General features: G+C 44.9%; 1 protein-coding gene across 1 annotated transcript in view; it reads right to left on the reverse strand.

The window, feature by feature from the left end:
- Positions 1-12,460: 12,460 nt before the first annotated feature.
- The window catches only part of LOC126416998 (uncharacterized), a 52,345-nt gene continuing 48,052 nt past the window's right edge, over positions 12,461-16,753 (reverse strand). Inside the window, exon 4 of the mRNA XM_050084884.1 lies at positions 12,461-12,700. Within this exon, the coding sequence (XP_049940841.1) occupies positions 12,461-12,700 (240 nt within the window). The remainder of the gene's footprint in view (positions 12,701-16,753) is intronic.

Genomic DNA, 16,753 nt, shown 5'->3' on the forward strand with positions numbered 1-16,753 from the left:
GAAAATGGGGAGGCGGCCACGAAAGACCCATTGATGCATTTGTGCAAGTTTACAGTGTCTCCAAGTAGTATCATATGCCTTACTGATATCAAAGAAGATACCGATACAGTGATGCTGACGGAGAAAAGCCTGGTGAATAGCCGCCTCTAGGAGGGTCAGGTTGTCGACCGTGGACCGAAATTTTCGGAATCCACACTGAAAGCGGCTAAGGAGCTGTCTGGTCTCTAACAGCCAGACCAGACGCCGGTTAACCATCCGTTCCAGGGCCTTTCCGACACAGCTTGTCAAAGCGATACTACGATAACTACCGGGACACGTGCGGTCCTTTCCTGGTTTGAGGAGAGGGATGAGAATTGCCTCCCTCCACGAGGTGGGGAACACTCCTGTCTGCCATATGAGATTAAAACATTCGAGGAGGATTTCCTTTGACGCCGCTGGCAGATGTCGAAGCATGGAGTACCGGATGCGGTCGTAACCTGGTGCAGTGTCAGAAGTCTCAGTAAGTGCCGATTCAAGTTCCCACATGGAGAAAGGGGAATTGTAGGCCTCAGAACTGTTCGACCGAAAGTCCAAGGTCGTTCGTTCGACAGTCGCACGGTAGCGACGAAACGCTGGATCCTGATTTGCAGTGGCAGTACTTTGTGCAAAATGCTCTGCCAGCGTCTGAGCAATGGCTCTGGGTGTCGTTTGGAGGCATCCCTGGTTCAGGACAGCAGCTATTGGTAAACGGCTATGTTTACCGGAAATCCTCCGGATGGCTTCCCATACTCTTGTGGAACAAGTGGAACGGTTGATGGAGTCCAGGAACTCCTGCCATGACCTTTTCTTGCTCTCTTTAATGACATGGCGTACCCTGGCTCTCGCGATTCGAAAGGCGGTAAGATTGACCGCTGTTGGGCAGCATTTAAATCGGCGAAGAGCCGCACGCCTGTCCCGGATGGCAGAACGGCACTCTTCCGTCCACCAAGGCACGAGGCGTCGCTTAGGAGGGCCAGAAGACTGTGATATGGACAGGTCAGCAGCATGATGGACCACAAGCGTGATGTGATCCACCCATTCCTGTACGTTATTGTGGCGGTCAAAGACAGCCAACCGAGTGAACAGTGGCCAGTTAGCCCTGCCAATCATCCACGATGGTGGCCGCGGCTCCAGCAATACACCATCCAGGAGATGAATGCGGATAGGGAAGTGATAGCTGGAATGAAGGTCGTCAATGACCTCCCAGTGAACAGAGTCGGTGAGGGTTGGACAGCAGAAAGATAGGTCAATGGCTGAGAATGACCCTGTAGCAGTAGAGAAATGAGTCGGAGTACCTGTGTTGAGGATGCACAACACTTGAGATGTTAGGAGGCTCTCCAAAATTCGACCTCGAGCGCAAAGAGAAGTGGAGCCCCACAGGACATGATGGGCATTGAAGTCTCCCAGGAGAAGAAATGGGCCGGGGAGTTGGTCGATAAGATCTGTGAGAGCGTCTAAGGCCATTGCATCCAGAGGGGGTAAATAAAGGGAGCAAACGGTAAGCCTCCGAGGTGAATGAATTTCAACTGCCACTGCTTGCAGGTCAGTATCCAGGGGGAGGGCAGAGGAGTGGTGGTCATTATTGACAAACACAGCGACTCCGCCTTTGGCCCTTTCTCCAGTCAGGTCATCTTTGCGATATGACGTATAGCCCCTTAGTACAGGAGCATCAGATGGTTTTAAATGCGTTTCCTGTAAACACAAGCACAGGGGGCGTGGCCGTGCTAGGAGGCTCAGTTCCTCCACATGTGCCCGGAATCCATTCATGTTCCACTGTATAATGGGAGCCATCTATCAGGGTGGGAGTACCTTCATTCTCACTTTCTGTTGGGGAGGAGAGCCCACAACAGGTGGAGGCTCAGTTTTGGGGCGAGATGATTGCCCCAGTCTGACATCAACCTCCATCGCCTCAGAAGAGGAGTCGAGAGAGACGTCAGAGAGAATGACATCCACATCAGGAGACTGTATAACTGCAGTCTCCTTTAGTGGGCGAGTCTTCACCTTTGTCTTTGGCTTCGATGTTCTGGCCTGAGGTGGCATTGGAGCCAAAACCTCAGAAGCAGTAGGGGGTGTAGCAGTGCTGGGCAGTGCACAAGACTGGACCCGGGAAGGGGCAGGAAGTTCCATGATGTCAGCTACCACGGCCTGGTCAGAAGGCCGGGGGGGGAGCAGCAGGCTTCACAGGAACGGCAGCAGCACACGTACATTGACAAGCGCAGGTGCTAGTGCTGACAGTAGCAACCACCGTTTGTGTAGCGGCATCGGTTTTCAAGACTGGTTGTTTGAGAACGGAAGAAAAGGAAGCAGCGAACGTGGGCGGCTGCATGGACTTGTAGATTTTCTTCGCCTCACCATACGGGATGCGTTTTGTAGTTTTTAGTTCCTGGATCTTCCGTTCCTCAAGGAAAAATCTGCATTCCCTACTCCACACAGGGTGATCCCCAGAGCAGTTGACACACTTGGGAGGAGAGGAGCAACCAACTCCCTCATGGGCGGCTTTACCACAATTCCCGCAAGTGGCTTCCCCTCTACAGCCGAGAGTAGTGTGTCCAAAGTGTTGGCATTTAAAACACCGCATGGGGTTGGGGTAATAAGGCCGTACACTGAGACGTAGGAAACCTGCCTTCACATGCTCTGGCAATTTGGTGGTGTTAAATGTAAGGATAAATGAGTCAGTCTTTATGAGAGCACCATCCACCCGTTTCATAATGTGTTGCACGTCGACAATTCCTTCCCGGGACCATTCAGCCTTCAGTTCGTCTTGGGGAATGTCAACGAGATCTCTGCAAGTCACAACACCCTTGCTGTAGTTCAGGGTGTTGTGAAATTCAGTCTCTGTCGCAAACTCCCCAAGAAATTGTGCCTTCTGAAGGTTCTGGACTTGCTGGAAGCTAGATGTTTCAACCAACAAGGTGCCATTTCGCAAGCGCTTTACAGATTTTAATGTGCCAGCAATACCTTCTAAGCCCTTCTGTATATAAAATGGCGAAACTTTTTCAAAACTCCCATTTTTTCTTTTAATTATGAAAAACACATTCTGCGAAGCAGCATGCGTTCTGTTACTACTACCTGAATCAGGAGGACTGGCTACACGAGCCCTCTTGTTGGATTGGGTGTTAGAACCCACCAGCGGTCCACCCTTTCCGCTGGCAGGAGAAGAATAAAAGTTCGAGGGTTCCATCTCGGTCCAACGAGCAGCTAGGGAAATAGAAGTCCACCTAGACAGAGCCCCGCGTGCCTAGGTAAGCCTTATACAACTGGGGCGACGCAGGTGCCCCAGAGGTTGCCCGCTTGCGACTGTTCCACCCCAACAGCCATGCATCTTATAGGCGCGCAGCACACCGTAAGATTGAGGGGTTTTTATAGAGGTTTACCTTCCTCGCAATCCAGGCGGTCAAGCCAAGATTACCATTCCCCGCAGCACACAACATTCCACCGCCGCGCCATGCGGTGGTCGCTGAAGCATGTCCGGGGGTTACGGTGACAGGAGACTGGCGGCGCTGACCAGTCCCCAGCTCAGGACCCCGGGGTCGCCAAGCCCGTACTCAGCAAATGAATGCTGAGCCCCTGGGGGCAGTGAGTAGGAAGGAAACTATAGAACACTGTTGGCCTCCTTCACAATTTTCAGTAACCTTAAGAACAGTTCACCTGACGATATTGCTGAAAGTGCAGCAAAACTCCAAACGTCATATGACACAGATTTAGAGCCTACCTTCCCTAGTGAATGTGTACATTTCACGGAACTTTTGAAATCTTCTGAGATTAGTGATATATCAGTCGAAATGAGTAAATTTTTACGAAAAGAGTGGTTACAGTCCGTGTTTCCGAATGTTGACATTGCTCTTAGAATATTTCTATATATGGCACTTACAAATTGTTCATCAGAACGCTCGTTTTTGGCTCTTAAAAGACTGGAATCGTACGTACGTTCTACGTTGTCTGGGGAGAGATTGAACGCCTTGACCATTCTTAACATCGAAGCCGACCTCCTAACTGATAACCGTCTGAACTATGAAGATACGATCAACGAGTTTTCTGTCGTCAAAGCCAGACGCAAACTTTGCAGACTGGTGAGTTTGTTTATTTGTTTATATTAGTTTTAAAAATTTAAGATTATAATGTGATTTTTATTATAATTTAAAGCACATTCATTGGATTTACAAACTACGTATTACCTGTTTATTTTACAATTGCCGATGGCAGAACGCGGAACTAAACCTCGTTTACGTGGAGACGTGACCGAAGGCGCCCGACAATACTAAACAATACCCGAATGACGCAGACTGCTCGGCGCTGCACATTCAAGTCATACTAATACTGTAGTATATTACAATTGATGCATATTCTTGGTGTCTGCTGAATTGTATAGTTATCGCGGAAATATACGATATCGGACAGTACGTTTCGATGAAAAAGTGTTAATAAATAACGTAGTTCAGTTCTGTCGATAAATATGTAAAAGCTTTGCTAATACCGTTAGAAAGAGCTATGGTGAGAGCAGTAGCTGCAGTACAAAACTGTTCAGCCCTTACATGGATTAAAGGTTTTGTATGCACTTACTTTGCAGTATCTATCTACGCAGACCCTAATGCTTTGCCCATTAACTATTAGATTATAAAACAAATCTGATTTTACGGCACCAGTCTTTAAAATTATGTAACAGCAAATCCAGTTCTCTGTTTGTTCGTCTGTATTTAGTTATAGTTCGTGCATCGAAATCTCTATTTCATTTTCATTTCTTACGCTTTCCTATAGATTCACGTATTGACAATGAACGTGTTTTTTATCTGCTACACATTCAAGTTATTAGATCGTAAAACGACAGTTTAATTTTAATTTTGAACGCATCTCTGTAAAAGAACGTATTAACTTCTAACGTATGACACGTTCGCCTCAATTTTTAGATCATAACACAGCTTTTCTATTTTCATTTTCAACGGTTTCGTGTAAAAGAACACATTAAAAGCGAATGAATAACAAAAATCCTTTGTCTCCTACAAGCTCTGCTGAATTTTTAGGCCATAAGAGAAAAGTTATTTTCCTTTGTTTCTGTTGCCTTTCGACAGAAGAATGTGTTAACACAATGCAGTTTTAAGTTTGTTTTATCCGCTGCCGAGCACAAAGTACAGTTCAGGAACCATATTACATTTTGATCGAACGCGACGAGACCGCTGCGCGTCCTTCAGAACAACGAATAGCAGAGTACGGAAACAGCTCACAGCGCTCCCACCCAAAACGGCAATTGTGATCAGATAATAGTTATTATTTAAGATATGTTTTTTTTTGGGGGGGGGGCATATAATATGGTATGCCTAGGGGCGCAAAATTTTTAAATCCGCCTTTGCAAGTATGGAATCATTTATCCCAACCAATACTAAGGACGGGAGCAGAAATTAATCAGAACACGAGCATCACATTTACAACGCAATTCAAAGAGCGTAATATAACAAGAAGGTCGTAATAAAGAACACAATACGATGAAACCAGCTTCTGTGTCCTGTAATGTCAGATGATTTTCAGGCTTTGACATAAGCTAAAGTCCAATTATGCCCGTTTCATAATGACCACAAAGTCAAAACTGTATTATTGTGATTTACAAAGAAATAATTTTACAGCCAAAAAGGCAATCGCAACGTCAGCTACAGAATTTTACATGACTGTGAAACCCAGTTAGGAGAACTTAGTTTTCGTTTGAAATATCTCGAATATATCACTCTGCAAGGTAACAGGAACGTTCCCAGATAGCGTATTTCCTTTTCCGTGTTCAGCAAGAGACAATAGTACCTTAAAATAAGCACAGGTTTGTTATGTTCATTCTCTCTCTTAACCCATATTCACTTCAAGGCGTGCGACTCCAATGTTGCAGGGATTTGAAATGCATATAGTTCTTCCAAACGCGTGAGTAAGACGATGAATAGAACACAGGCATGAAGTTCACACGCTTATTTCTCCGTCAGTCACGTTTGTTTTTCAACTTGTAGCGTTTGAGGTTATGTTTTCAGCGTGTGCTGTCGGCCAATAAGGAACTTCTGAAGGGCATCTTGCTTGCATTGTTGACAACTTTCAAACAGTAAAATATAATGAAGACGATAATAGTTACCTATGTCAAAATCGGCGGTCTTATCTTGTGAAGGTGATTACGACACAAAGTGTGGTTATTTCATGAAAAAATTTTAAGAGTCAGCTCAAAATAATTGGATTATGATGTGACGTTATTCGAATCAGTTACAATATGATTTTAGAAAAGTATGTAATTGTCATCTTTCCGAATGAAACTAAAACAAAGACAAAACGAAAGGCGCGACTAGAAACTTTAATTGTAAAGCAAATATAGAAAACAAGTTTTTAAAAGTAACTAAGTGTACCTTACAAAATTACCATTAATGAGGCGGGGATTGAATGTCCTAATATGGATTAAGTACAATGTACAATCATTCCCATCGACTCAAAGTCGCCCAGACACTGAGCCTGCTTTGTTGTTCTTAAGACGCTATAAACCAATCTGTTATATTTTGAAGGTCGCATGACATAGATGTAGCAGCTAAATATTATAATGAAATGGCTGTCATTGAGGAATGCGATGATAACGCTTACATTACGTTGTGCAAAGCGCAAAAAAATTCACTTGATCGTCAAGTTACATATTTTTATGGGACGCGAGGCTTCAGTTACGTTATCGACGTTTCAAAGCAAACGAAGATTGAGTTATCCAGCAGAAGAACAAACTGTGTTCGTTATAATAGCACTTATTATGCAAAGAGTGTTTAAACCTGATTTGTCTGATGAAATTGTGTTTATTGACACAATTGGAGCCTGTGATCAAACAAATTTCTCTTACATTTACATTTGCTACAGTGAAACTTGGTGCTTGGCTGTTGTTGTCATTTTGCACACTCTCCTGTCCTGTTCAGTTGTAGCGGGTGGTTATAATTAGAGTGCAGCTACTTAGGTAGGTCCAGTATGAGCTGTAATTATCCTATGGCAGCGAAACTTGGTAGATATTCTAATGCACTGAAGCGGAATCGATTTACGCTGGTAAAAAAGTTAGTTCCAATTTTGGCCACCAAGTGCAAATCTGGAGCTGTGAATGCAAGAAAGACTTAGCCTATGTCAATGTTTCCATATGTAATGGATTAGGAAAGGGATGTTGGCAGAAAAGGTCAAACGTGTGAGAAGGGCAAATGCTGATTTCATTATTAACCGCGGCCTCCCCAATTTGTACAACACGAGCATGAGAGTCGTCGACGAGATGCTGCTTCTGTAAAACGACGTGATCAGCAGTTGCTCGTAGCAGCTCTGGCGGAATCGAAGGAAGGTGTTCCTTACTGGGCTTCACATCAGGTGCAGACCAAACATATCCCAGGCAAACGCTTTCTTCTCAGGTTCTTTTGGGTCCAGGACGTCTGGAGACAACACTTTCGTGGAAGGTTCCATTAAGCAGATCATTAACTGGGGGAACGACATGAGGTGTTGCCCCATCTTGCATGAGGCAGTGGTTACGGCAAGGTTGCGCTCTTCCGAAGCAGGAATCACGTGCTGTACAAGGAGCTGTCGATAACGTGCATACGTCACACCACATCTGACAGGCCTCTATTCTGCACAAATCCCGTTCCTGGTCCATTACATATGGAAACATTTATGTGTGTCTTCTTGCACCTGATGGCCGACATTGTAACTACGAGTAATTATTTTCCAGCGTAAATCGGCCCTGCATCGACGCATTAGCGTACCTACCAAGTTTCGCTGGCATACGATAATTACAGCTCCGTGAGTAGCTGCACTTTAATATGTGCACTCGGTACATGCTCGAAAACAATTTCAACTTGACTGTTTCTGGTGAAGGCGTACTGGAAAACAAGTTTGACCTATCTCTTTTTTTTTTAAACATCTGCATAAGAATTTCGGCATTTCTAGTTTTGTGAAGAATGTAATAGGAAAAAAATTAAGCTTGCCTTAACTTATGGAAAATATGAATACGAATTTTGGTATGCTTCATGTTGTGGAGGACAAACTATAAGAATTTCAGCATGACTCAGATGAAATTTGATACACAGAAACAGTGGTTTCGCTGTATTTCATTCAAATCTCATGATAGTGACCATGCAATCGATCAACAATGTCTTACTTTGTCGAGGCTTAATCGTACTGAATGTGTTACAAACATTTCAGTGAAACGTCTCTCAATTTTACAATGCCTCATAAAAAAGTAAAGCAAACAGAAAAAGTGGTGGGATGTCAATGGAACCTGGTGCAGGCACACACGATCGGCGAGTATGTAAATAATATAGTTGAAATTTTCGGTGAGAGGTAGAACATTCACTGGAGTGCATTAGTGCTGGTTGTTTTGCTACCAGGCCTGATAGGATATACACTCATGCTCATAGATTAAGGATAATTGCAGTGGTGCCACACAACGTGGCACTACACAAAACTGGCGCTAATAGCATAGGCACATAGGGAACACACACGACACAGATCTGTAAGTCCACGGTATTGGTGATAAGTTGAGAAAACCGTCTCGAAACACATGTGCTACAAAATGTCACTGTTTCCTGCGCATGTACCCCGACATCAATATGGGATATGATCACCATGCACACGTACACAGGCCGCACAACGGGTTGGCATACTCTGCATCAAGTGGTCGAGTAGCTGCTGGGGTATAGCCTCCCATTCTTGCACCAGTGCCTGTCGGAGCTCCTGAAGTTTCGTAGGGGTTTGAAGAAGTGCAGCGATACATCGACCGAGAGCATCCCAGACGTGTTCGATGGGGTTTAGGTCTGGAGAACAGACAGGCCACTCCATTCGCCTGACATCTTCTGTTTTAAGGTACTCCTCCACGATTGCAGCTCGGTGGGGCCGTGCGTTATCATCCATCAAGAGGAAGGTGAGACCCACTGCACCCCTGTAAAGGCGGACATACTGGTGCAAAATGGCGTCCCGATACTCCTGACCTGTTACAGTTCCTCTGTCAAAGACATGCAGGGGTGTACGTGCACCAATCATAACCCCACCCCACACCATCAAACCACAACGTCCAAACAGGGCCCTTCCAAGGACATTAAAGGGCTGGTACCTGGTTCCTGGTTCACGGAAGATGAAAAACCGGCGAGAATCACTGTTCAGACTATACCTGGACTCGTCTGTGAACATAACCTGGTACCACTGTTCCAATGACCATATACTATGTTCTTGACACCAGGCTTTACAGGCTCTCCTGTGACCAGGGGTCAGTGGAATGCACCTTGCCGGTCTCTGGGCGAATAAACCATGTCTGTTCAGTCGTCTGTAGACTATGTGTCTGGAGACAACTGTTCCATTGGATGCGGTAAGGTCCCGAGCAAGGCTACCTGCAGTACTCTGTGGCCATCTGCGGGCACTGATGGTGAGATATCGGTCTTCTCGTGGTGCTGTACACTGCGGACGTCCCGTACTGTAGCGCCTGGACACTTGGACTTGTTGCCATAATCTTGAAACCACACTTTGTGGCACACGGACCCGTGCTACGACCTACTGTGTTTAACATGCCTCCAGTCGTTCTAGTATTCTACCCCTCATAACGTCATCAATATGTGTTCTTTGAGCCATTTTCAACACAGAGTCACCATTATCACGTCTGAAAACGTCTTCACACTTACTCGCCACAGCGTACTCTGACATGCACCAACACACCTCTGCTTATGTGGACTGCTGCCAGTGCCAACGTGAGACGACCGCAGGTCAAATGCACCGCATGGTCATACCCTGCAAACTACCTACCAGAGTGTTGTTTCACCATGTATCAGCATTATCCTTAATTTATGAGCAAGAGTGTAGATGAGTTGTTTACAGCGTCAACCGCTGATGAATTACTGTGCATGGCACGGAGATACTGTGTACTTGAGTGAGACAGCGTTATCAGCACATGATAGAGACTGAAGGGGACAGCATCGTGAGCCTCCATTTGGTTGACTGGCAGAACCGTGTAATATCCATATTTGTAGGATGCTCAGATGTGACAGTGACCAAACATTAGACGGCATGGGAACATGAGGACCGGCTTTGTGGTGAGCGCACTGCAAGACCTTCAGTACACACACCATCAGATTATTTGACTTGTCGCTCTAACGAAGTAGGCGAGTGTCAGCAATATGTCTTGTGGTCTTATCGTGGCGTGTTTATCTTCTGCCATTAGGTCAGACAATAGAAATGCCACTTAAATGCTTAGAGTAGCAGATTGACGGTGAAGAGAACTTGATTAATATTCACACACATTTACTAAAATAATAACAAGCATAAAAATTACTTAACTTGGTTCTGGATGCTATTTACTATTGACAATCTGAAGTTCCTTTGGTATTGGTACGTTAATCTTATTCTCACATATATCTCTGATACTTGATAAAAGTGTCTATACATTTATCTTCATGGCTATGTACAGGAATATGGTAATCTTATTGGGCGCAGACTGAAACTTGACTATAGACTGATACAGACAAATGTCTGTGCAGACTGTACAGACTGTTGCAGACAAATGCAGACTGACTAATCGGAGATCTGTACACTCGTTATAATACCTCGCACATTCATGTATCACTGCGCGAATGTGATCCGCGAGGAGAAAAGGTTCTACATTAGCAGCAATCTCATTGGCTGTGTTAAATATTAATACACGGATCGGCGGAAGCTGAATTTGGTCTGTCTCTATGGCAGCGCCATCTCATAGTCCGGAGACGGACGAGCGCTGCGCCTGCGCTGTTGTGCTTAGCGGGGCACGCTCTAGTGGGAAAGTTGTGTATGCGCTGACTACGCGGAACTATGTACACAATAGGCATACTCGTCGTTAAGGTTCCAGTCGACCATGTTGGATTACCAACAAGCGCAGTGTAACCACTTCACTTCTGTGCCAGCTGTCAGAGAACAACTAATGGACTCCCTTCAACATTCTGTATCATCCTGCACGATTCGCCAGAGGCTAGCAACATATGTTGCCATCCCAGGCGTATGTGTTATTAAACTACAACACCAACAGCTGCATTTTGAGTGATGCTGCCACTGGAAAACATGGACTGCTGATGAATGTCATCGCACTGTGCTCAGCGATGAATCACTGTTCTGCACCTGGATGACCACTGTCAGCGAGTATGGTGGTGACCTGGGCAGAGGGCCAATTCTTTCCATGTTCCGGAGAGTCAAAATGGTGTTACCATGGTGTGGGGAGCCATCTGCTGTGGCTTCACGACGCAGGTGGTAGCGACTGTGAGAACTCTGGCAGCACAGTGGTACATATAGGTATCTTTCATGCTCGTGTATTACCTTTCAGGGCAATATCATGGAGGCATTTTTCAAACAGGACAGTGCTTGTTGTTGCATGACATGTGTGCCTATGAACTTTCTGTGTGACGGTGAGCCATTACCATGGCCAAAAGAAATCCAAATCTGTCCTCTATGGAACTTCTGTGAGATCAGCTCAGACGTCAACACAGTCCCAGAGCCATTATCCAGGGCATCATGGACTAGTTCAACAGCTGTGGGCCAGCTAGCTTCAGGAGGGGATGCATAATATTTACGCCATTCTTCCCGACTGAATAACTGCAAGCATCCAGGTCAGAGGGGTTGCAACGTCATATGGTAAGTACATTCACAGTTCCAAGTTATTTGTAAATTTGTAATCACTGAAATAACCCACAGATCCTCTCAAACTGTAAAGTTTCATTTTGTTTCTTCCTCCCATTCTGCGTGCTTCACTTTTTTTTTTGTCTGGTAATGTATTCACAGAAGAAATAAGAATTCCAAATTTTTATCAGTTGTAGCCTGTAACTCGATGAAACAGAAGAGGAAGTAAGGAAAATTAGGGCATTATGTACAGTTGTCGAGATAGAATAAGAATAGGAAACCAAACTAGCCATGTCCTTTTCAAAGGAACATCCCAACATTCCCACAAACCCACTTTAACAAATGTAGTACATGGTTTGTGAAATGACAGATGGAGTATTTAGTGAACAGGCACTCTTGAATCCAGATTATGTCTTTGGTACTGCTATATCATAGCACAATGCTCAGATTTACTGACAACTGTTATATATTTCCACGACTTATTGCGGTTGCTTGAATCTGCTTTCATTTAGGGAAACTATCATTCTTTCATTAAATAACACTCACTCTCCGTACAGTAAAAACACAAGCTTTATTTAAACTTTGTGCATAATAACAAAAATAAATACATGTCCATTAGGAATAACAGACATGTGTTACATGTAAGAAAATCAACGTGAAAAACAAGTCTAATTACCAGCCCCTATTTAAAAAAAAGTAGCCAGAATAACTGCAATTAAAACGTAACAACATTGTCTTTAATACGTTAATTATATTTTCGAATGGCACACACTAGGTTTAATTACGTAAAACAGAATTAAGCTATTCACATTTACATCGGGAACTATGATAGACACAAGAAAAAGTTTCACTGATTGACTTCATCATTTAAATTACTATTTGGTTTTTGAGTAATGTCAGCAACTATCTGAACAGGACTTGCGGTAATAGGCGAAGGTGAAATGGGTGGCAGCGGCTCAGATTTGAAAGACAACATTCTCATTTCTTTCCGCAGAGCCTCCATTTCCAATTCTTGAGTTCTTAACACATCGTTTAATGCGTCACAGTCTTTTGAATATTTTGTTAACTTCGCCGCAGTTAATCCGCCCTGTAAGAGAGGTAAAAATACAGAAGATATGATTAGTATTTACTTAACTTCAAGTGGTGTCCACTGCTAAGACAAAACATATGACCATCTGCTTTTGATCATGTTGTTCAACATTCGCAATGTAACACAGTACCGATACTGCATGGCACGAATCCGACAGGTGCTTGGTAGATTTCCGGATGCATGTGGTGCCAGAAGTCCAAGCATTGGTTACAATTACCGTACATTACAATCACAGGATTGTGGGTTGGAAGGTGGTACCAGATAGTGTCCCGGATGAGCCCCACTGGGTTCAGGTCAGGCGATTTTGGTGGCCAAGACATCAACGTGAGTCCTCTGTCAAGCTCCACAAAACACGGTAACACCATTCTGGCCTTGTGACTCATACAATTATCCTGTTGGAAGAGGCCATCGCCGTTGGGAGAGACATCAAACATGAAGGGATGCTGCTGGTCCCTAACAAAGTTCAAATAGTTCAGTGAAGTCACGGTACTTTCCATTGCTACCATGGGCCGCGTGAAACCCCAGCTTCATGTCCTCCATTACGTAATACTGCCCCACCAGCCTGCGTCTGTAGCACGTTGCAAGTTTTGAGCAGTTGTTTATCTAGATGATGGCTTGACTGGACAAGATCAGCGACCTGGTGTAACAAGAAACGTGTTTCATCCAACCATCCAGCACGTTTTGATTGATTTATCGCCCAATCTCTATGATTTGATGCCCAGTGCAATGGTAATTGACGATTTCGTTGGATCAACATGGGAACCCGTAGCGGTTCTCTGCTGTGCGGCCCAATGTTCAATAATCTGCACTGGACGGTGTGCCCCACAACATCTGCACCTCCACCAGCATTGTAATCTGTCATTAGGTCTGCCGCAGATCGCCACCTATCGTGCTTAACAGAGCAACCAAGTCTCCAACCACCGTGGTGAGACATGGATGCCCAATGCCTTGCCGCAGTCTCGTAATTCCATCATCCTTCAACCACTTTCCATAGACGCTCACGACAGAAGCATGCAAACAGCCGATCAGCTTGGCCATTCAGAGATGTTCGTTCCCATGAGTGGGGCCATAAAAATCTCTGCTTTGTCAAAGTCACCAAATGGCGGCATTCAATCTCGTAGTGGGTAGTGGTAATATTGTTTTTGCTCATCCGTGTAAGTGTCATCATAGTGACTCACGAACCACTATTCACAAACTGAGATAAGGGACCTATTCCAAATAAATTCATCATAAATCTGCATATAATTTCCCTAAAATTAAACTGGAATTAACTTCAAGCACATTTTACATTTGCAAAACAATATATTACCTCCGGAATTTTATTGAAATTGTTATCCTGATAATGTACTGTAAAGTCCATAAATGCTGAATGGGCTACTACATATCTGCATTCCAGGCACCTTGGTGTCAGTACTGGCATAACAGAACTGCCTCACCGTCTATTTTATAAATTTTTCTCGCTAGACTGTGAATATGACAATGAGACTTTAACTGACCCCATCCCCCAACCCCATCGGCCAACTGCAGGCTTCCTTCCTATTGGCTGAGGCATTCAGTTTCCTTTTCCTTATTGGTATGCCTTATTAGCCAATGAGGACTACCCTTTCCTTTGTCGTTGATACACTGCATAACACAACTGGAGGATCACTTTTTCCAAACCTTGTAACTGTTCCTCACTCGATGTAAAAGTTTGAAATTTAGCTCAAAGGTGTCCAACTTTGCTCTGTAATGGTGCAAAAGCGTGGGCTTGGGGTCGGCGCTGTTTCAGACAGCAAGGTGTCGGCACATGCGAAAAAAAGAGGAAAAAGTGGCCAGATCTCAGAAGTTCGCGTGAGGTGTAACATGGATTACTAATGTCACAGTGGCACTAAATTTCACCACAGTTCTATCCAACGCAATCGTGGACCTGTTACACGACGGGAACGTCATCGCACCCTCTCTTACCAACCTTTCACTCCTTCTTTTGAAGCCCCTGCAATGGTCAGGACAGCGACGTCCAGTGCGGGAATTACGTGGTGTTCACACTGGTGGCCGAGGAAAACATTTCTGGCACTCCAATGCTCAGAATCGACACAAAAATACCTCAGCGGGTGACATAAAGGATGTCAATGAGACCACGCTATTCCTTGGGGCGTTGATTCCCACATATTTATGTAAAACGACAGTTCGCAGTGTGATGAACAACACAATGATGTTCTTGACAATCTTTGACACTGCCGCTGTCGATTTAACCCTTCTCTAGAGACATCGTGGGCCCGCAACACTACTGAACCTGATCATACCCTTTGGAGAGCAGTGCGACCAAAATGTTTGCTCCGGTCTCCGGTGCGGAACCACAAGGGACCGTTCAGTACCATACGGCGACATTTGAGCACGATGCAAATCCGGAAAATGTGATTATACTTTTTCAGCCCTCCTGTTTTGAGCATTCCTGAGGCATTATCATGGAGAGGTGTAACATAGACACCTACGTGACTAAAACAGCAAAGAGTCCCTCCAAGTCTCCCATTTTGACTACGCTCTCGTTGCCATCTGTTCACTTTTGTTGAGCCCTTTACAAATGTAGCAGTACAGAGAAAACCTATGTAAAAAATCCTACGCTCCTGCAGGCAGGCATGCTGTTGCTCTTGCAGCTGCTAGAAGACATGTGGTACTTGAAGAATGTGAAGGGGTTGCCCGTCACCAAGGGCCTAGGGCTCCATCACGGATTTTCTCTGTAGTGTACTGACCATATTTGGCCATAGATGCACGACGTTGGAAGTAAAGTGCAGCAGTGTCATCGCAAGTGTTACACTTTACGATATATAACACAATCATTGTACTGCTGCAAGGCGAGCTAGCTTGGCAGGATGTGGAAATAGTTGACACAGCAATACCCAAGTGGCCGATGCCATAAACCTTTCCACATCTGCGGCTGCTAAAATGTGAAAATACAGTTTTCATTCTGCATGTATGAAAGTTTTAAAGAGTGTAGATACCTCCTTCCCGCTTGTTTCCAAACTTAGTTCAACCTGTTCCCGTGAGTGGCGCCGTCACAGCATGTCTTCAAGATGGCTGCTACACTTGACGTTCGTCAGAAGCAACGTACTGTCATAGAATTCCTGTGCTGTGAAAACAAGACAGTGGAAACGTCCACAAGAGGTTGAAAAAGGTGTATGGAGATGCAGCTGTCGATCGCAGTACAGTTAGTCGGTGGGCAAGCAGGTTACGTGATGAAAGCGGACACGGCAATATTGAGGATTGTCCATGCAGTGGCAGGCCTCGTACTGCACACACTCCAGACAAAGTGCAGAGAGTTAACGAATTGGTGACTGATGACAGACGCATCACAGTGAACGAATTGTCACGCTACGTTGGGACAGGGGAAGGAAGTGTTTGCAGAATACCTAAAGTGTTGGTGTTAAAAAAGGTCTGTGCCAGGTGGGTTCCCAGGATGTTGACAGTGGCTCACAAAGAAACAAGAAAAACGTTAGGTAGCGAACTTTTGGAACAGTACGAGAATGGTGGAGATGAATTTCTTGGAAGAATTGTGACAGGTGATGAAACATGGCGCCATCATTTTTTACCAGAGATGAAGAGGCAATCAGTGGAGAGGCATCATGCAAATTCACCCAAGGAAAAAAAATTCAAAACCACAGCTTCTGCTGGAAAGGTTATGGCTACGGTGTTTTCCGATTCCGAAGGACTCTTGCTTGTGGACATCGTGCCAAGTGGAACCACCATAAATTCTGATGTATATGTGACAACACTGAAGAAACTTCAAGCTCGACTGAGTCGTGTTCGACCACATCGGCAAAAGCAGGATGTTTTGATGTTGCACAACAATGCACGGCCACCATGGAAGCAATCACAAAACTCGGATGGACACCACTGAAACACCCGCCTTACAGTCCTGACCTGACTCCATGTGACTATCATCTCTTTGGGAAACTGAAAGACTCTCTTCGTGGAACAAGGTTTGAAGATGATGACTCCCTTGTGCACGATGCCAAACAGTGACTCCAACAGGTTGGTCCAGAATTTGCCCGTGCGGGTATACAGGCGCTGGTT

Source organism: Schistocerca serialis, chromosome 8 (genome assembly GCF_023864345.2).
Source record: "Schistocerca serialis cubense isolate TAMUIC-IGC-003099 chromosome 8, iqSchSeri2.2, whole genome shotgun sequence".
NCBI lineage: Eukaryota > Metazoa > Arthropoda > Insecta > Orthoptera > Acrididae > Schistocerca > Schistocerca serialis.